Source organism: Actinia tenebrosa, unplaced genomic scaffold (assembly GCF_029948245.1).
Source record: "Actinia tenebrosa isolate PJP-AT-01 unplaced genomic scaffold, QUT_ActTen_1.0 PGA_scaffold0__85_contigs__length_37466705, whole genome shotgun sequence".
Lineage (NCBI taxonomy): Eukaryota > Metazoa > Cnidaria > Anthozoa > Actiniaria > Actiniidae > Actinia > Actinia tenebrosa.
The window spans coordinates 2960383-2981262 of record NW_028292569.1 but is presented as its reverse complement, the minus strand read 5'-3'; the positions used below and the strand labels follow the sequence as shown (position 1 = coordinate 2981262).

At 38.6% G+C, this 20880-nt stretch overlaps 2 protein-coding genes across 3 annotated transcripts; one reads left to right on the top strand and one right to left on the bottom strand.

Annotated features, from left to right (window-relative positions):
- The first annotated feature begins 609 nt into the window (after positions 1-609).
- Positions 610-5874, top strand: LOC116286392 (neuropeptide FF receptor 2). 2 transcript variants are annotated; one of them, XM_031692905.2, is made up of 3 exons: positions 610-774; positions 3007-3059; positions 3458-5874. In XM_031692905.2, the coding sequence occupies exon 3, from the start codon at positions 3487-3489 to the stop codon at positions 4639-4641; it is 1155 nt and encodes a 384-aa protein (XP_031548765.1). In that variant the 5' UTR covers positions 610-774; positions 3007-3059; positions 3458-3486; the 3' UTR covers positions 4642-5874. The 2 variants fall into 2 exon arrangements, with proteins under 2 accessions (XP_031548765.1, XP_031548766.1); XM_031692906.2 differs by lacking the exon at positions 3007-3059.
- A 2591-nt stretch (positions 5875-8465) lies between these two features.
- Positions 8466-20811, bottom strand: LOC116286393 (uncharacterized). Its single transcript, XM_031692907.2, has 23 exons — positions 20554-20811; positions 20233-20313; positions 19991-20044; positions 19808-19903; positions 19199-19300; positions 19035-19090; positions 18916-18949; positions 18769-18824; positions 18539-18614; positions 18280-18298; positions 17896-17996; positions 17504-17644; positions 17039-17122; positions 16457-16556; positions 16278-16355; positions 16062-16090; positions 15804-15957; positions 15083-15160; positions 14950-15013; positions 14545-14800; positions 11038-14098; positions 10367-10494; positions 8466-10106 (listed from the first exon to the last, which is right to left on the bottom strand). Exons 2-23 carry the CDS (start codon positions 20287-20289, stop codon positions 9690-9692), a joined length of 5241 nt encoding a protein of 1746 aa, XP_031548767.2. The 5' UTR covers positions 20290-20313; positions 20554-20811; the 3' UTR covers positions 8466-9689.
- Between the last annotated feature and the right edge of the window lie 69 nt (positions 20812-20880).

Below are 20880 nucleotides of genomic sequence, written 5' to 3'. Positions count from 1 at the left end.
CGGAAGAAGATTAGAAAAAACATCATGTAACATTGTAATTAATACTGTATAAACTCAAAACTGATGGGAGGAATGTTTGTGTACGAGGACTTACTAATAATCTGTAGTCATGTTTATATCTTCAAGGTTGTCGTGTTATCGTGCGAAAATAGACGAATAAAAACGAGGCCTCGACATTATTTCCTTTCATCTTAACTTCATCTTATCGTCGGATTTTTCTTAAGATATTTTATTGAGGTCATAGGAACAAATAAAGCCATATATCTTCGTGGGCAGTGGCTCATATACCGAGATAAAATCAATAAGATCGCCAGCCCGCACTATATGAAATGTTTTCCCGCCTTTTCCCAACCACGTGACAAAACCTGCTCACGTGGCTATTTCGATTGATCCGAGGCTTTTGATTTGTTGCCTTCTAAATTCTTAATCTCCAGACAAAAAAAAAAAAAAAACTTCAAAATTTACTTAATAATTGAGAGGTCCTTGGCCTTTGCAAAGCGACAGCAACAAACGGCTTAGTGGAACACATGAACTCATTTCCTGTGCGTCATACGACCGTAAACACTTATTAATGAGAAAGTTCAATTGTAACACGTACAATTAATTAATTCTATGTTATAGACACAGGTTTCTAGAAAAACTGGAGAATAATGTTACCTGAAATAGAATGACAGCGAGCAGTACTTAAGCACTTAGCAATAGTATTAATTTACAGTGAAGTAGAGCCGGGTTCGAGATTGCGCAAGTAACAAGTGTGGTTACAGCAGCTAAACTGTAAGTAAATTCCACGTTCTCTCGATTGCTTGTCGAAGATAGTTTGGGATATTCTGAATTAATAGGAGGTTTGGCTCCGCTTAGTGTAGTAGTGTAGTGTAGTGTAGTGTATACGAAAAACGAACCGAACGACCGACCTGCCTACAAACCTAAACCACTTAGTTTCAATTAACTTTCCGCTGGTTGGAGAAGATAATGTGGGATATTCTGGATTAATTGGCTTGACTCGGCTTAGTGTAGGGAAGTAGCCTTGGTTGACAAACGAACCGAACGAACGACTTACAAAACCTAATCCACTGGCTTAGTTTCAATTGACTTTAGTGAAAAATTGGAGTGAAGTGAAACAAGTGCAGTTTTCTCCACTTTATTTGTTCGGAAATGGACGGATAGAACAACGGGTACACCGACCTACCGACCACCAAAAACTAATACAAGCTGACCTAATCCACTTGGTTTTAATTGGTTATAAGTGAACGGGGATTGAAGTGGAACAAGCGAAGGAGGCCTTCTCCACTTCACTCGTTCGGAAATTGACGGACAAAACAACGGATAGACCGACGTATCAACCGCCAAAAACTAATGCATCACACTCATTTTCAGTTGAATCCTGCAATGTATGAGGAATAAAGAGTGAAATTAAACCTAGTTACTAGGCAACGAGTGGTTTTCAGGGCTATTTGAAACGCGAAGGGAAAAAGCATATTGATCAACACCAATTTCTTGGTCGTAAAAGTAAAGACACAAAACATCCAATTTCCCCCCCGAAAACTATTTCTTTTAAAACATTCAAAGTGCGATTTAATTTAACCCGCTGATAGTTGTGCCCGAAAACTGACAGATTTTCATCCGCACAACCAATATTTTCGATTAGCGATATACAAGCAAACTATTTGTTTACGACTATCCATCAAACCTGAGATTTCGTATTTGTCAATACATTATAAAATGTCCATATTTCTTTAAGTAATTGTCAGCAATTCAATTTTGTTCCTCAGTGTCTGATAGAGCAATGAATGCTGTTCCCCACGTGAAAGGTTCTGTCTCGCAAAACATTTTTCACTAGTGTGCCTAAGACATCCGTTTACTCGTACATCAGTTATTAATTGATGAACGAGTTAACGGATTAATTAACGGATGAATTATTTCTCACTTTCGTTCAGAAAAAAAAGAGAAAATAATTGAAGTTTTGCTGTAAAATATAACGATCATTTCATGCCCTGTTTTTGGTTATTTACTTACGTCCGTGCGAGAAAGCAAAATGACACAAGCTAAGAGGCAGTTTGGCAGATAATTTGACACAGACAGCAAGACAACAGCTGCTGACATTGATAAAACATAGCAATAAAGTGCAGTTTGAAATGAAAAGATTGGGGGAAAAGATCATTTTTTTTGAGCGGAAGACGTAGCGTAGAAATTGCAATGTCGAGTGAACGTCACAGTCTTAATTGATTATAGTGAAAGTGTTCCAAGTTAGTCAAGATATGTAATGATAGGGTCGGCGGTTCGTTTGTGAAGAGAAATCATACTTAAAGTGCTACTACGACGAAAATCGCTCAAACTTGGATTCATCTGAAACTTCCTAAGAATACTCTTTAAAGGTCCAATAATCACTGTATGAAGTGTTTTCTCGATATTCAGGACGAAAGTATGATATTTTTACGATTATTTTTTGGAGTCTGTGACGTCATACACTCAACATCGAACATCGCTCCATACATTTCTTTGTAGTTTATGATCAAAATATCAGTAGTAAAGGGAGAAAGAAATACCCAAACACCCCAAAATATAGTCACAAGTAATATGAAATAAGCACATTAGCCACCCTTTGGGCTTCATAGGAATAAAATAAATTAAGGATTTATATACAAAGAAATATATGTAGCAATGTTTGATGTTGAGTGTATGACGTCACAGACTCCAAAAAATAATCGTAAAAATATCATACTTTCGTACTGAATATCGAGAAAACACTTCATACAGTGATTATTGGACCTTTAAAGAGTATTTTTAGGAAGTTTCAGCTGAATCCAAGTTTGAGTGATTTTCGTCGTAGTAGCACTTTAACGAAGCGTTTTGAGGCTGTCAGCGAAGAACGAGTATATCAGCTTTAAAAAGATGGGAAATTTGCTTACTTTGCAGAAAGACAAAAGCCGAGCCCAATCTAGTGTGGCTATCTCGCATCTCCATTAACAGAGTAATCCTTTTCGCACTTACGCATATCTTTTTTTTCAGAAGAGAAAACGTTTGGCAGGAATTGGCCGCCTTTTTTAACCGTCAACAACGAGGTATTAAATATATTACACCATTCGCAACTCCATTACACAAATAATCTTACATCTATTCATAATTCCAGCTTTAAAAAAGACAATAACACTAAACAATTATCTACGACAGTACTGTAAACAGTAAGAGGATTTTTAGAAGGAAAAACAATATTTTTATACAGAAAAATTATGAATGACAGTAATATGATTTTTGGAAAAGACCGCGACCTGGGAAAATCCGATAGAATTGAATAAGATAAGGTTACAGAGAAGTTAGTCTACGATAACGAAATCATACACTAGCGATACTGGAAGCACTTCTACAGAAGAGTACTATGAATCAACAATAACTTTTACTGGAAGCACCTTCATAGAAGAATACTATGAATTAACAATTATTTTTGTTTTGTTGATATTAGTTCAAGAAAGATTTGAATACAACATCATCATGAATCATCTATGTAACAATACTGGTAATGGAACAGGAGGTAACGGAGCTTGTCCTAATAACCGTGACGACGGACAGACACAAGCTTCTATAACTGAAATTATGAGAATAACATCCATAGTAAGCTACGTGCTGATACTTGTTTTATCAAGCCTGGGAAACTCTACCATCATCGCGACTGTGATCAGAAACAAGTCCATGCAAAACAAAGCAAATGTACTGATCATAAACATGGCTGTATCGGATCTCTTAGCCACGCTGTTCGCATTGCCTAGGATGCTAGACGTTTATATTACCAAGAGTAAAGTTTGGAAGGTTCCCGAGGTCGTTGCGGAAGGAGCTTGCAAGTTCAGTCCATTTATGAGAGAGGTTTCCTGTGCTGTGTCCATCTTCAGCATGGTAGCTATCGCAGTTGATCGATTCTATGCCATCGTTGTGCCAATGCATCGTAAACCAAGACTGCTTGAACTGAAGTTCCTCATTCCAAGCACATGGGTAACAGCGTTGGTAACAAACGCACTTTACTTGTACGCGTTTCAGATGAAGAAGGAAAACGAGTTGCTACAGTGCAAGAACGTCTTGACCTTACAACAGGATAGGATTTTCGACACGTTTAGGTTTGTCGTATTCATAGCAGTTCCTCTTCAAATTTTGGTCTATTTATACATCATAATAGCGATCAAGATGGGCAGGCAAGCAATTCCAGGTGCTACTGGGCAATCCTTCGCAAGCAACAGACGGCATCAAAACAAAAAAATCGTCATATTAGCAGTAACAATTGTGGCATTCTTCTTCATCTCCTGGACCCCTTACTACGTGCTGTTACTCATGTTCATCTACAACGCATGGCAGGTCTACAGGCCTTCGCCGAACGCCATGATAGTTATCTTCATTTTACAACGCGTTTTCACTATTTTGACCTACGCAAGTTTTGCCATCAACCCGATCATCTGCATCGTATTTAGCAGTAATTTTCGACGACATATAACGCGCACATTCTGTAGATCTCACTTGCCTAAAACGCGGACTTTCACGCAACGGACAACAGCAACAAACCGAACTACATCACGGCCTCTCTCTTTGCACAACCTGGATATTTCGTTGGGGCAAGTGACAGGCATCGAAAACCCGACTCACGAAGACGATATCACTTGATTACCTTGGACGTTTGCAGTTGTTTTGCGCTTTGGATTGTAAAGAACACGATAATAGGTTAGAATTGATAAGTTTAGTAGACTGGGAAATCAAGGGATTCGCTGCATGACTAACATTTGGTTGTGTGGTCGGTAGCAGACATTCTATGTTGTTGGCTAGTAAGTCGAGTACGTATAGAAGTAATTCCTGGCTGTTTGCTGAGAGAAAAGAATGCAGAGAAAAAAATAGACAAGAAAGGAATGGAAATGAAAAGAAAAGAAAAGGGGGAAGGAAAATAAGGAAAAATGAAAACTGAAGAAGAAAAGATATAAAATACTAAAAGAAAAAAACAACAACAACAAAAACAGCAACAACAAAAGAAGAAGAAAAAGTGAATTAAAAATAATAATAAAAAGAAAAGAAAAAAAAAAAGAAAAAAAGAAAAAAAAAAAAGAGGAGAGAAGGTAAAGGGCAGATTTAAGTAGAAGTGAGAAAATAAAAACAACCAAAGAGTTCCGTCGAACATTTAATTCGGCCAAAGAATACGTCTTCAAGCTCATCGAGCTATCACCTGGAGTCTGCCAAGAACATCATCCACGACCTAATGTCAACATCAAACTCTAATAACTGGCTTTGCTAAGAAGGAAAAGAGTTTCCTATCACAAAACTGAGTAGGTCATACTCAAGGCAAACAAACCATCTTATATCCAAGTATATCATTATAACCTCAATCAACCAAACCAAAAATAGAGATCCCCCGTGAGATTACCTAACTGGGCTTGAGATAGTCCTGTCAGATGCGAACGAGATAGACTATCTAATCAAACAAAAGCTGAACAAACTTGGGGTTTTGCTACTTGAGATTGTACAATACGATATTCTGTTACTATGGTGTTTTAATATCGTGGAAAACGGGAAAAACGAAAATAAAATGCAAGTAAAACAATGGGAAAACGCAGATAAAGGCATTTATTTTAATTTGTAAGAAACATCTTGGGCTAGGCAGAATAGTATGTTAGGATATTAAAAAAGAAAATTTGAAAATGCAAAGCCTAATATAATGTACTTAAAAAATAAACCAAATTCTGTTGGGATATCCCATTTCAACTTTTCTATAAGCAAGCATTTTAGTTTTAAAAAAATGATGTCAAATATATGTAGGCTATCGCACAATATGGGCAAAGAAACATGTAATCAAAAAATGAAAAAAGGTTGATTTTAATGTGAAATACAATAAATGTAGAGAAAAAGCAACGAGAAAAGAATATTAAGCTATATTTACCAAAGCAAAGTGAATTAACTCGCTCGTTAGTTAGAATAAAAGTTACAAATTAGATATGATGTGAATGAAACACAATGTAAAAAAATAATTATTATTATTAGTTGAAGGGTCCAAAGGAATAAAATACAAAAACTTAAAGAGTACGCTGATTTAAAAAAAATTAGTTGGAAATCCTGCCATTGCAAAGCAAAAAAGTTATCTGAAATGAAGAAGCAGCTGACAAATCTTTTTGGGAAGATGAAGTTGTAGAGAGGGGAGAGGATCTTTAGACAGAAATCCTTGGAGAAAGGGAAAGCTAATTTTGAAATGAAGTAGAAATCTCAGTGGGAAATCGAGCGAGCAGAGGCTGGGAAATCTATGGGATTTAAAATGAAAGAGTTGTACGTAATTCTGTAGAAGGAAGGGGATTCTTCAAGAGTGAAAATCGAAATTCGTGGAGAAAGAGTAGGGTTGGGTTTGGGTCACATCATTTCAAGAAAGACAGTACTTATTGGTGTATAGAGTAGTTTTCGTATGACTGCGAAAAGCTCAGTGCCGTAAGCGTGACGTGCCGTGATACTTTCTAGAATTTTAATTGGCTGCTGTTTTTCACGCGCAATATGATTGGTCTAAAAGTGCCGTGATCTTGGCGTGTCCGTGTCCGCGCCGTGTTCCGGGTATTTGATTGGATGGAGAGTACATTCTCGTGCAATGTGATTGGTCTGGCGTATCCCTTGCTGTGTCACGACCGTGTTCGTGCCCTGAACTTTTCAAAGTCATACGAAAACTGCACTATGAAGACACACGCAGTTAACGCAGAGCAAAACGTTTCCTGTATATCATACAGGGACATTAATAACACTATACTATCTATACTTTATGTAATGAACACCGGAACACACAACCAGTTCAATGAAAATACCGTCCTTTGCAATTTTTTGTATAAGGTCGGGAAGAACTCAGTGAAGAGAAGCTGAGCCTCTCATTGGTCAAAAGCGACGCAGGGTTGAGCTTTTTATCGCTAAGACATTAAGAAGTCGCGTATACACCTATTTCAGAAATCGTTGTCGCACCAAAAGCCTCAAGCAACAAGCCAAGACCGCAGAGAACACCATTACTTTTAGCTGTAATTAGTTTATTCATGGTGCATCTTCATTTATTGACTTCACAAATTGCTCTAAGCAAGGCTGCTTGAGCTGATAATTAGTGGAGAGCTATAACCACTTGCATGAACCATGAATAAATAAATTATAATTATAAGTGCCGACGTTCTCTGGAGCCTTGGCTTGTTACTTGAGGCTCTTGGTGCGACAACCATTTTCGAAATAGGTGTATCAATAAACCAAATATATTAAAGAGCTAATGTCGTACGAATCATTTTACTTGATTTTTTTGAATCGATATTGAAATAATTTTTTTCTGACAATTTAAGAAGAAAAAAGACTGACTTCTTAGTTAGCCAGAAATTACTGCTCAAAAGCACGGCTCCATGAAATGGTCTTTAATAATCAACCTCGCTCACTTCGACCACCGACCGACCATTTGACTGCCTGCAAGATTGAGGCATAAAGCTGATGTTACACGGGACGTTTCGCAACGACGATTTTTGATGCGACTCGTCGATTTTTAATACATGTTACACGAGTTAGCTTTGCGCGCAAGGTTCGCTCGAAAATCAACATGTTACACGGGACGATTTTTAGCGATTTTTAAAAGTAACAACCTCGTCCTCGGCTACGCCTCGTGACACTCTTAACGCTCGTTAATCGTTCTTTATATTTTCTCTCGTGCGTCTATAACGCCATGGGCGTACGACTTTCTGTTGTCTAATTGATAATAAACCTATAGGTAAGTCTGGAGTAAAAGAAGTATAACCTTTCGATACGGATCTGTTTCTGGTGGTCGGTTGGCGTAGGTTTTCGAGCTAAAGGAAAAGGTTATCTTACCACGCGAGACATGTGACAAAAAGATTACTTCAATGTTAAACTACTTCTAAAAGTTTAAATATTTGATTGATGAAAAATCAAGCATGTGATAATGAAAACGATAGGCAGAACAAAAATCAGATAAGATTGTGCACTAGCTTTTATCTGTGTACAATAATCTTAGAATGCAAAAGATAGTAGAAAAATTAAAGTGTTCTTAATTAAGTTTAGCTTTCGTGGGTGTGAGCCAGGTACTTTCATGATCACAGCGAAAGGGTTGTCTCACTTCCTCACATATTGTCAATCATTTTTATCTTTATGTGGAAAAAAAAGGCGAGTATACGAACATTTTAGCTTTTTTCTCCGGATATAGACGCTTTTATATTTAAACTGAATTAAATGTAAAAAATACTTTGGTGAAAATTGCAAAATTGCACAAAATAGCAAATCCAGTCCATCATCTCTATACATTACAAATATATTTGTTATGCTATTAGGAAATTTTTAAAACTAATTAGAATCAACTATAAATAATTTCAAACGAACACAAACAAAGTGTAGCCTCAAGTTTTTCAGTGTCTATATGTGTCGCCCTTTTAGTGAAAATAAAATTGATTATTATAAATAAATAAGAAAGATCAAGGACAATAAGTCAGAGATTATTAGATTTTGATTTAATTCATGGTTTACATAGACATATATATAAACTCCTTTCACGCTATTTACACATGTATAAATGTACTGTCTCGAAGCATTAAAACACCATGACACCATCAGTAAACATCCATTATCTATGGGAAGGACGTTTCAACTTTATATTAATTACACATGTCAATTGACTATAATCTTATCTTTTTTTGTTGCTTTTAGCATAATAAAGGATGGTTGCTGGACTTTCCGACTTTCTTCACTAATTACGCGCAAAGCCACAACCAGAAAACAAATTAGTAAATTTACTTTTTTTTAATTTCACATATACTCAGTTTTTTCCCCTGTTCTTTCAGAAAAGCGCGTTGTCAAATTCAGGAAGCCTGTTTTTTTTTTTTAATCGATTAATGTTGGATAAGGGGTTGACTTTCCCCAGAGGAAATACATTAGGAGAACACTTAGCTATTGCTAATTCTTCTTTTCTGACTATTTAAAGAAATTTTAAAGTAATATTGTCTCTGTGTACACTAGACGAGTGCCTGCCTGTGTGCACTTAGTATATATGAAGAATAGGGTTGGACTTGAACCATAACAGCCAAAATATCAATTAGAGCGGTTTTGGCTATGTGTGGGAAACGTACGTTACTGACTTATAGCACGAACACAGTAAACGACATTCAAATGGCTATTGTATGAATGGGAAACGTGCGGTACTGACTTATACAGCCGGCACAAACACAATACGACATGCCGTAACATTGAAATGGCTATCGTACAAATGGGTAAATGGGAAACGTACGGTACTGACTTACAGCACGAACACGTGTATTACGGCTAAGATAAGATACAGTATTTCAACACTACGACTACGAATTTACCGTAACATTTCACTCGTACGAAAACTGCTCAATAACCTATGTAACAACGTATGCCAAGAGAGCTCTCTTGTGTATGCCCAACCATGAGATCGTGTGTGCAGTCACACATTCCTTTTATCTTGCCTATATATGCAATTAGCTTGAAATAGCTAAGAAAACAAAGTGTCTTATTACATGGAGCGCTCTGAACTGAACGAGATTGAAAGGAGAATATGAAAAGCAGAAAAACAAAGCAAGAGAAAAAGTGGAAAATTTTCCTCTTTTCATGCAGCTTTCACTTCAATCACACAAAATCAGTTTTTCAACCCTGACAAATAACAAATAATTTTACTACTTTTTCTTCCTCAAAAATTGTTTTCATTTCTTGTGCTTAGTGGATTTTTTAGCCGCACCTGATTTGCGGGACTGGACCGGTTTATCCAGCCTGACCGGGTTATCAGGCTTTACCGGTTTATCAGGCTTGACCCTCTTCTTAACAAACACACGTGGCGTCACTTCGAAACGCTTTGCTTTTGCTCGTTCGACTCTCGCCAGGGATTTCTTTACGAAATCTTGCTTCCTACGCGCGAAGGCGTCCTGGAGTCTAGTTGCACTTGAACCATCTGTTCCAAAATACATATTGCTGTAAGAGAGGTCTTCATCCTCCATTGCCTCTGTATTCGTTGAGACGCCATGTAGGCTGATCTCACTTCCTGTACTCTCTGCTGTTGTTTCTGTTTCCGTGGGGTGGTTACCAGGCTCGTTACCAGTTCTCTGAGGGGCTTCCTCGTCACTCTGGACGACAACCAAACGAGACATCCATTGTAGTGAAATACAATAACTCGTTTCTACGCTTCGCGTATCCACGCATCAAAAATGAACAAGTGTTTTTTTCTTTCTGTCTTTCTTTCCTTTTTTGCGCCAGGAAAGAAAGATTATTTTCAAAAAAATTTGTTCTTTTAAACCATTTCGAATTTATCAACCAAAATAAAAATTTCGCAAAGTTTGCACTAATTTTATAAGGTTACCATCATTATATTTCTTAATTTCGTTACCTTTACGTTGTCTTCGCTATCCTGCGTTGTGGAACTTTCAGATTTACTCAAGGTCTTGTTTGAGGTATCAGACACGAGACTTCCAGATGAAAGAGATGCTGGGGATGCTTTTCCATCGTCTGAGCCGCCTAAAATAAGAACAGCCAAAATAGTATTTGTCATTAACATAGGGTAATCAATAAACTCTGTGTCACCACTCTTCATAAGAAAGTAATAGACCTAATCCAATGTTTTCCCGTTTCAGAACACATGTCATTCACTAGAGGATCATTTCTTTGTTTATCGGTTGCACATGAAAAGATACATGAATATGGATACAACTCAAACAGAGCATCTTAGTTTCAACACGTGGTCTGAAATGGGCAAAACATTACGCCTAAGTGGATTTGGTCTATAGGGACTACAATATACTACTTCACTACCCCATATAATCGTTGATTGACACAGATAAAAACGCATTGCGCATGCTCTGAAATTTGGCGGGAATTTCGTAGACGCGTCGTGTTTACAAATAAAACCATTGGAGATTCTATTGAAACTTTGGAGCATGCGCAGTGTGTCTTTACCCGTGTCACGTTGATCAGAATTTTCCAACTATTCTTGTTTCCAATATTGCAGCTTTTGTTTACAATAACAAAAGATTTGACTGTACTATATAGTATTTCTGTTACCTTTATGTTGACTGGATGGTGAGAAGAACACTTCTCCCATACTAGTATTGGCACCCCTTGTACCGTTGCCTTCGTTCCCCATGTACCCAGGACTGGTCATGCTATCAGTTGATGATGATGTTATGGAACTTTCTCCCATCACTCTAGGTCCACCTAAAGTACTCTTTAGAAACGCAGGAGTGTAAGAACTTGAAGCCGTACTCGTCGTTTGTTTTTGGACGTCTTGTTGAGTTAAGAGTTGGGAACGTTCTGGGCTTGACTCTCCTTTCTCAGAATCATGAACCATAGGTAAATACCACTTTTCCTGGGCGCCAGTTCGTTGTAGAGTTTTAAAAACGTTCTCAAGGTTCTTTAGACTACTGGTATCTGGACTCAAACCCTCTGGTGAACCCATGGACTGGACGCTGGACTTTGGAGGTACAAACCATTGCTGAACACGAGGTCTACTTTCGCCAGAGGGATCAGGATGTTGTAGATTACTAGTATACGGGCTTGAAATGTCACTGGAGGACGAAGAAACCCCAAAGGATCCCATTGACTGAGTACTGGATTTGGGTGGCAAGTACCATTGGTGGGTTCCTGGACCTTGATGTACCAAATCACTGATATCTGGTCTGATGTCTGGACTGACATTTGTATCAGTAGATCCAAGAGGACCAATTGAGTAGGTAGTCGGTTTAGGAGGTAGCTGGATCCCTTCATTTCTATGGATGCCACCGTCAACGTCTTCTACTTTCCTGGCATCCGCGCTGACAAACTCAGTGAGAGTCCCAAGAGGACTAGTTGACTGGGTGGTCTGTCTAGGAGGTAGCTGGATCTCTCCGCCACCAAAGTCTTCTTCGTTCCCGATATTCGAGCGGCTACTGGATACAAAAGAACCTTCGAACCTCTCATCCCCATCTAGCCTGTCCAGATTCATAGAGTTTGGACTATCATCTTCATGAACAGCTCCCAGAGAACCAACAGATTGAGAGCTGGGTTTGGCAGGCAAGTACCATTGTCTGCTAGAGCTTGCATCTCCAGTCGTATGGTCTTCAAATCCAGTAAAACGTGAAGAGGGCATTACAGGCTCGTACGAGGGGTGCGTGTATTTGATATTTGGTTCATCCTCAGGTGTACGACTCTCAGATAGATAATCCGCCCAATTTCCTCTTCCAGAAACGTTGCCCAACCCCTGTGGTAGATCCTTCGCAGAGTCGTTTTCACTCGACGAGGTAAATTTTCTCATCATGTCGTTGAGGTCTGATAGCCTGGCAATAGAAGATCTACTTCCATTTCCAGGACCCATATTGGCAGATACTTCCGGTGAGATGGGCAGGGAATGGTACTCTGTTCCACTCGAGGGAAAACTGAAATCACTAGTAGAAGTGGATTTTCTTGTCTCAGTTCCAGCTAGGGGACTCTTTGAAGTGGCCAACAACTTTTTACCACTGTGGCTAGAACTACTGGAAGTCCATGGGTAGGATATTCGGGTAAAGGCGCTGTTGTCTGAGCTACTTGAGCTTCCTTTCAAGCCAACGAGGGGAGGAACACGTGGAACCGAATTGGCGTAGAAACTTTCGTTTTCTTTATTCGCACTTGCCAAAGCTGTTTTTCTTTGACTAGAATCGGATTGTGATTTAAAGCTATCACTGACTAGACTAGTTAGATCACTACTTGTTATAGTAGCAACATCAGTTGCGACAGCTCTAGGATGTATCGATTTTGAAGGCCTCATATCGAGGCTCGTATGGCTGTTCTTTTCATAGCGCTCCAAAATGTCTTGATAATACCTCATCCTTCTTAGTTGATGTTCTTGTTTTTGTCGTATCAGCTGCCTTTGATTTTCAATAAGCTTCTTCTCTTCCTCCCATTTGCTACGGTATTCATCTAGGTAATTAGGTGATCCATCTAAAAGCCTTGAATAGGAAGGCGTTGTTTGCCCTGCAGCAGAACTTGGGATAGTATAGATTGTTCCAGAAGGCACATTTTCCTGCCTTTCCCTTAAACTGGATGATCCAGATGATACCTTAGAATCTCCAGAGTACGACGAAGTTGGTAAAAATGTATCCACTTGGCCCGACGTTTTCGGCATCACAGAATCGCTGACTTTCTTGTGGGATGTTACTGAATCTAACGAAGTTTTAGTTCTTTCAGTGGTAGCGCTTAGCGATGAAAACGGAAGAGTAGGTACAAATCCACTATCGCTTTGACCAAAAGACTGTATTTTGTTTCTTTGAAGAAGGTCCGACAACCGACCATGTGGCATACCATTAGAGGAGTCGGAGCTCGATGTGAGGTCATCAGATTCCAGTCGTTCTCCAGATTCATTTGAACTTTCAGGGGGAGCGGTTTCTCCTGTTGTTTCATGGTTTGCCTTATTTAACGGATACTCCTGAAACTTAGAAGTAAGCGGACCTGAAGGTTTCCTTGGACCTACGTAATTATCTCTCTGCCATTCCAATGGCAAGAATGCTGGAGCTGTTCCCCTTTGAGGTATGTATCCCTGACTTTCATCACTACTAGAGTTATCATGTTCAAGCGGGACACGCAGGGTGGAGACGTCTAGAGATGTCTTTGCTAAACCCTCTAGGCTGCCCCTCGGTAAAACACCAGTTGCTCCCGCGGTTGCGTAATCAGACGTACTCTTCGAGGATTGCGAGGTACCTTCCTCGTCAGGCGTTTGTTCTTCAAGAGAAATAGTACCAGATGTCCTCGATATGGTAGAGCCCTCCTCCAGCGATTCGCTACCAATCACATGGTCGCCATCTTGGTCTCTTTGTCCAACTTCGTCGCTTATGTGTCTTGTAGGGACGTTGATTTGATCGAAGCTATCAGGCTCTTCAATGTACTCAAGTCCATGGGGTTCGTGAATAATTCGAGTACGCGGCTGGGGACTTAGTTCGTCCCTCGTCGCATATGGTCCTTTGGGTATTTCACTTGATATTTTTTGGAACTGTCTGTGATATTGATTCAGCTGCTCTTCCAGACGTTCCTGGATTCTTCTTTGTTCTTGAAGTTTCAGTTTCAGTCTTTGCTGCTCCAGGAGCTCTGGTTGTTGTTGACTCGAGGGAGACTCAGGCTATTGATAGAAATGAAAAAGGGAACCGACACGAGGTTATTCTATGGGCAATATAATTCCACGAGTTAAATGATAAAAACGTCAATGGATAGGCTCAGGTCAAACGTCGAACTTCACATGAGCCGAACCTAATTGAAACAATGGACTTTAAAGCTGCTCTTATTTGATGTCATTAGGTTCGGCTCATGTAAAGTTTGATGTTTGATCTTAGTCGTCTCAGTTGGTTGAAAGCTCCCTTCTTAAGATGTTTTTGAATGCGAGGCTAACATGGAAATACAAAAGATACCACACTTTTTCTCAATGTAATTTGTGGCATTTCTTTTGTATTTTCATGCTAGCCTCGCATCCACGATAGTTTTGAGAAGGGTGCATTATTAGCTTCTTAACCACAAGCGGGGTTACGTCAAGAATGAATATGATACATAATAATACATAATCATATTTACCACACTTCCATCAGATTCACTGGAAGGCGTCCCTTCCTCAGTTCGCTGTGGTCCAATCATTCGTACTTGTTGCGCAACCTCGTAGGGATGAAGCAAGGCACGTAATGGTTGTGAGCTGTCACTAGTAACCCTTCCCGGTACATCTTGGTATACTGTGGTGGTTGGATGGGGTTCCGGTGGAGCTGTACGTGAAGTGTCTTCATCTCTTGATGGTTCTTCTTCCTCGGGTAGGGGTGTAAGAATGTTGACTCGCGATCTAAGACAAAAAGTCGCTGTTAACTGATTGCTCACATGATAAAATTCCAGGGTATAATTAACGATTACACCCGCAGCATGAATGGTCTACGAGTCAATAGCTGATGAGGCCAAAGAGAAAAAAAAACTCTACTCACATCATCTACTTACCCTGTTGCTCTTGCAGTTGTTCGAGAAGTTGGAGGTGGTTGTTGAGGTTGTTGAGGTTGTTGACCTGAATTAAAATGACAAAATTATCATAATAATGCTTAACAAATTGGTGTGATTAAGTTTCATTGAATACCTGCAGGCGGTTGATCTTTTATCGTCTTGCCTTGTTCTCGTTGTCGTGGGATGCGAAGGAGAAGTCTTTTAACGGCATCTAAAGAAACGAATCCTTGTTGTCATCATTCGTTATCTCCGCAACCACCATCATCAGCAATGATCAATCAGTTTTCATCACAAATGAATAACAGTGAAGATGCAATGATCGACATCACAATCGCTATCATTACTACATTACCATAATACCACCACGGCAAATACCATGACCACTGCCATCACCCGCAGTACCACTACCACCCCTAGGTGCTACTATCACCCCTAATCACCAACAACACGTCTGCAATCAACACGACTACCACTACAACAAACATATTGGCTTTTCCAAAAACTTTAGGAGAAAACTGGTGGGGCTGTTCAAATAGACATATTTCCAAGATGGTGTCTATTTTGTCCCCTAAAACAGTCCCACAGAAAGGGCGGATACAGGGGGAGGGGGGGGGGGTTAAATGGGGGCTGAAGCCCCTTTTCAGCAAAAATAGAAAAGATAAGAAAACTGAAGAATTAGATACTTTTTTATCGTTTTCCGTTGTGTTGACGGAAGAAACTCGATTAGCCCCCCCCCTAAACTCAATTAGCCCCCCCCTAAAATTTTGGCTGGATCCGCCCTTGCACAGTGCATTGCAATGCCAAGTAGACCCAGTTTTCTTCTCAACTTCGGAATGGTTAAAGACGCAAAATACCTTCGCCTTTTGGTGGAGCGGATTCTCTCATTCTTTCTTCCTTATGCTCCATTTTTTTCTTCTCTTCAGATTCCCCACTCTTTTCCCGTTCCCGTTCGCAACCATCTGCTGAGTCCCGATCTTGAGGAATGGTAACACTAGGTATCGCTGCAGCCTTGAGTACGAAAAGGGAATATTAGCACTAGGGTTATGATTCAGCTTGCGAATATTCAACAAAATAAATAATCTGAAATCTTCTAAAATTACATTGCAACTCACCGGAGGTTTTTCAGGTTTTTCTTCTGGTACTAGTAAGATATTGAAATAACGTCAGTGTTTGAACATAAACCTTATTACAAGCTGAAGAATATTTATATTAATTCTTACACTTTTTTTAGCAATACTCATCATTACTCTTGTCATGTATTTGTGGTTTGCATTTCTTACTCATTTTCTTATTTCTTACGTTGTTTCACTAACTACAATTTAAAGTACCTTGAGGCTGGTGTTCCTCAGGGATTGTCATTGGGTCCGTTGAAGGTTCCAAAGCAATGGTCAAATCACCAGTATAACCTATATGTAATAAATGACATCACTCTTTAGCATTCCTGACCACATCTGAATCTACCATTCGTTGTCATGGCAACCATTACACCCTGTTGTCATTTTCTTACCTGTTTGCACCATGTACATATCTTCAAAAGCCTGTTCTAGGTCTCTCTGTCTTTCTTCTTCATCTTCAAGTCTTTTATGGGGCGGCTGGAATATGCGAACCTGTTCCGAAAATGAAGAGTCAGTAGAATCTTCAACGATATAAAACCTGTCATGGATGAAGTTAGTCAAGAAATTCATGTTGCTTTTCATCTAAAGAAAAGATTGTTTTCATGATCACATTAATTACAGTGTAGTCAAATTTAAGTGCAGGGGAGGATCTTGGATTTCAGACCTCATGTCATTCCCCTGAGAATAAGATTCTTTTTTTGAGTCGTATATGTATTCATGTGTCTTCTCATGTGTAACTGTTAAACATTGAATGGATTCACTAGGGAATAACGGGTGGTCTGAAATGGGGAAACATTATTCCCAAGCTGAAAGCCTCTATAACACAGTAGACACCAGCTCTTCTATGGGGTGTCACACCCCAGCACCCCTTCCCTAGGGCCACCCCTGAATTGGCATCATTGCTTTTAGAGTAAAGTAGCAAGATTATATAATCTTTTCCATCTCTTTTCTTACAACAAATGATGAAAACTTACAGGTATTCTAGCAACTGCATCTTGTCGTCTTTGCCTGTCAAGTCTTTCAAGTTCACTGAGATCTTCCATCAGTTTTTTGCGATCCTGAAAAAAAAAACGAGATAAAGAAGAATCCATTAGTACAAATGTATGTTCATGAGTAAGCTTGCATTCAGATAAGGAAGCAGGACGGGGGACAGATAAGGAGAGGAGGGGGGACAGAGAGGGCCAGAGTAATTAAGGAAAAGACCATCAAATATTTACATAGTGAAAAAGGAAGAAACTTTGATTTTTTCTGGTAATTATTAACTCATTATTATTTTATCACTTAGGTATTGAAGGGCTGCTTTTGAATTTCAAAGCTTAGCTAGGGGGCCAAAAATGTTTACAGCACCATCTCCCCACCTCCCCAAAAAATAAATGCTTCCTAAGGAAGAATCTTGTTCAACTGAATGCTCCCCATAGGCTAGGACCTGAATATTATACCTCTTCTATCTTGAGCTGTGCTAGTGCATGTTTGTGCCTTAAACGAGCCTTTTCTGCTTGCTCTGCTTCACTCCTTTGGGTTTCCTCTCTTATACCATGGATTTTATCCTCTTCTTCCACAGCAGCAACCCTGGCATCAACCTAAAAAAGACATTTTGATTAATAATATTCAATACAAATAAAAACCTGTAGAGTGCCCTTTTTAGGCTGAACACAATGTTAACTGTGAGTTGCATGATTATAGATACCATCTAAGCTCTATATGTTTCGAAAAAGGCACTACAATCAGCTATATTTTGCAAAAAAATATTGGCAACATAAAAGTATCAAAAATGCTTCCCCAACCCTACCCCCCAAGGTTGCCCATGGAACCTACATATTATCTTTCGTACCTGCCCTTCTTTGGACATTCTCTCTACTTGAACGGCAGGTTGCTGTAGGTGGTACCGCGTTGATTTAAAGTCTTCTGCACTCTTGGGGTGGCGTTTTTGCTCTAATCACAAACAAATTTCGAGTTTCATTATCATTATCATATAGGAAGATAATTTTCAGAGCTATGATTGATCTAGTCTTGCCCCAGGTTGACCTCTCTTGTCTTGGGTTTTTTATTCTTTTAGAAGCAAAGCAAGGTTTTGTGAGTCAGACTGGTCAATTTGCGACATCCATAACTTACAGTATGGACCTTGTACCTGGTTGTTAAGAGCTGTTTATCCAGAATCAAGATTAAGGCTTAAAGATGTGAAAAGAACAACAGTATAACATATTTCTATACACACCTTCTTTAAGTTCAAACTCCTGAAAGTAAAAGAGGAAAGAAGTAAATTTCTTTGCGTCAGTGGAAGATGCCCTTGCCTCTAAAGAGCCTTTTGGCCGCACAGTTCTCTCCCCTAATTCCAGAGTTTATCTTCATAAACTCCAGTTGTTTTCCTCCCACTGCTAAACCAAAGTGCTAAATTCCAATTCATGTCCTGACTTGAATTAGTTAAAAGGCTGGTAGTTTCAGGGTTTGATAAAATATAATGTTTGATTTAGTACCTGGATAAGATCTCTTGATGGTGGAAGACTAGCTACCATTGCAGCTCGTGCTTTTTCAGCTTCTGTGGCTTTGGCTCTGAATAAAGACAACATGCAAGTTTAAGATATTAAAATATTGTAGACTAAATTGAAGACCTACTTTACAGACTGAGATGACAAGCCTTATTCTTTAATATATATTAGATATTATTTGAATGTGCTTTAAAAACAACAACAATCTTAAATGTTACCTTGCTGCAGCTCGATCATTTTCAGCTTGTTGGCTTCTTGCTCTTTCAAGATTAAACTAAAAGAAATGATAAACAAAGTCTTTGTCTTCCAGAATTACCTGACTGACTGAATAAATCACAGGTAAGTTATGGCACTATAAATGTTACCTGAATTACTGCTTGATTGTGTCTTTCAATTGCCCTAAAAATGCACAAGAGGTTTAGAATTTGGGTAAGGATATTCAAGACACAATAATAAGCTTCAAGATACTTTTTTTTCAATTTACCTCTGTCTGTCCTCCTTGGAAAGGACTCTGCCATCTTTCTTAATTGTATCTTGATCCTAGAATTACAATCACATCTAGTCTTAGATATAATATACCATGCTTTGTGCTGGGAGTTACAATTATTTTTGAAAATTTTCTTTAACATCAATTGTAGATTGAAGTACCTTTATCGCTGCTGTATGGCCATCTCCAACTTTGTCTAAGTTCTTCTGGTATCTCTTTTCCAGATTGCTTAATTCTGTTTTCTGTTTTTCTGTCCATTGCTCCTACAAGACATAATCCACAATTTTATCAAACATAAAAAAATAATCATTTTCATTATCCCTTTTTTTGAGAGTATACAGGGCTGTCAACCCCCAAGGTATTCAAATCTGGAGAATTGATAGGGCAGGGACATGACGTCACAGCGGGAAAAAGCGCGCGAAAAAGACGTCATTCACTTTGTAACATTTGATGTGATTAGTTTATTTTTGACCAATCAGATTATCGCTTATATTACAATGGCCTCTTGCGAGAACAGTTTGCGAGGAATGTTTTGATTTTGTTAGCGATGTAAAATAACAAAAACAACACAAAAATAATTGGAATTTTATGGTTGTGAAAGTCGAGTCTAGATATGGTCAGCTTCGGCGATTATCCGGGAGATTTGAGACTCTAATCTGGAGACCGGGAGATACGTTCCAAAATCTGGAGACTCCCAGCTTATCCAGGAGAGTTGACAGCCCTAGTGTATACCAGTTTCATAATATACTGTACAAAAATATTGACTCTACCTTCAACTGTTCAGACAGAATTTTAAGTTCATTATCCTTTTTGTTTTTGATATTCTGTCGGATTTTAAGAGCAAATGCCTTCTCTTGCTCTCTGACCTGGAAATATTAAAATAAAGGATAGATGTTTTGGAAGCAAATTCCCAAGGGAGTTCAATGATGAATACATGGCTACCATGTTGTTACCTGTTTTAGTCTTATTTTCTTTCTTCTTTCCTGCTCACTTTGGACAATGGCAGCCTAGTAAGAACAATATTGTAAAGAATAAATTAATTAGCATAGAATTATAGGTCGGACTAGATGCTGTCTAATTTGGAAATAATTGAATTCAAAAAATTCCTCTTACTGTCTTTATTACACTTGTCTATGTCCAATTTTGGCTGCCGTTGGGACGGTATTTTATATTCTCTGAAAATGATATAACTTACCTCTTCGTTAGGGCTTGGCCTTATCAAATTCCTTGTTTTGGAGTTACAGCTCTTCATGGTCACCTAGTTTTTTAGGCTCTTCTGTCAACAACAGCAACAACAAGATTGTATGAATTTGCTCGTAAGATAAATAAACTCCGAGGCGTCAGTGTCTTTCTAAATGACATGGACAATATATTCTATTTAGTGTCTTTTTTAACATTTACAAATAAATTACAAAAAAGTTCTATAGTATTAAGTAATGGGCTTAATATTATTCAAGACTATTTTTTAAATAGTCGAGTTGACATTGTGTTTATTGTATTATTGCTTTTAACTTACCAGAAAAAGGGCATTTCAACTATATTTTTCAATCAGAGTAAAAGCAAAGTTTTCCAGAAACAATGGATAATCATTTTGCTAGTAGAACATTGTTGTATCGACACAAAATATTTGTTTTATTCTTGTAGTTCGTTGTGAGATTCATTTTCCGCGCCATCCGCCATCTTGACTTTATTTGTAGTACACAGTTTCCCGTCCGAGAAGAGCCACAGGGTGCCCATTCTTAAGAATAATTCAAACCCTTTTCTTATTTAAAAATCCTTTTCATACTTATCATATTATAACTAGGATCTTTTGGTTTCATGTTTCAGAGCATAACCAAATGAA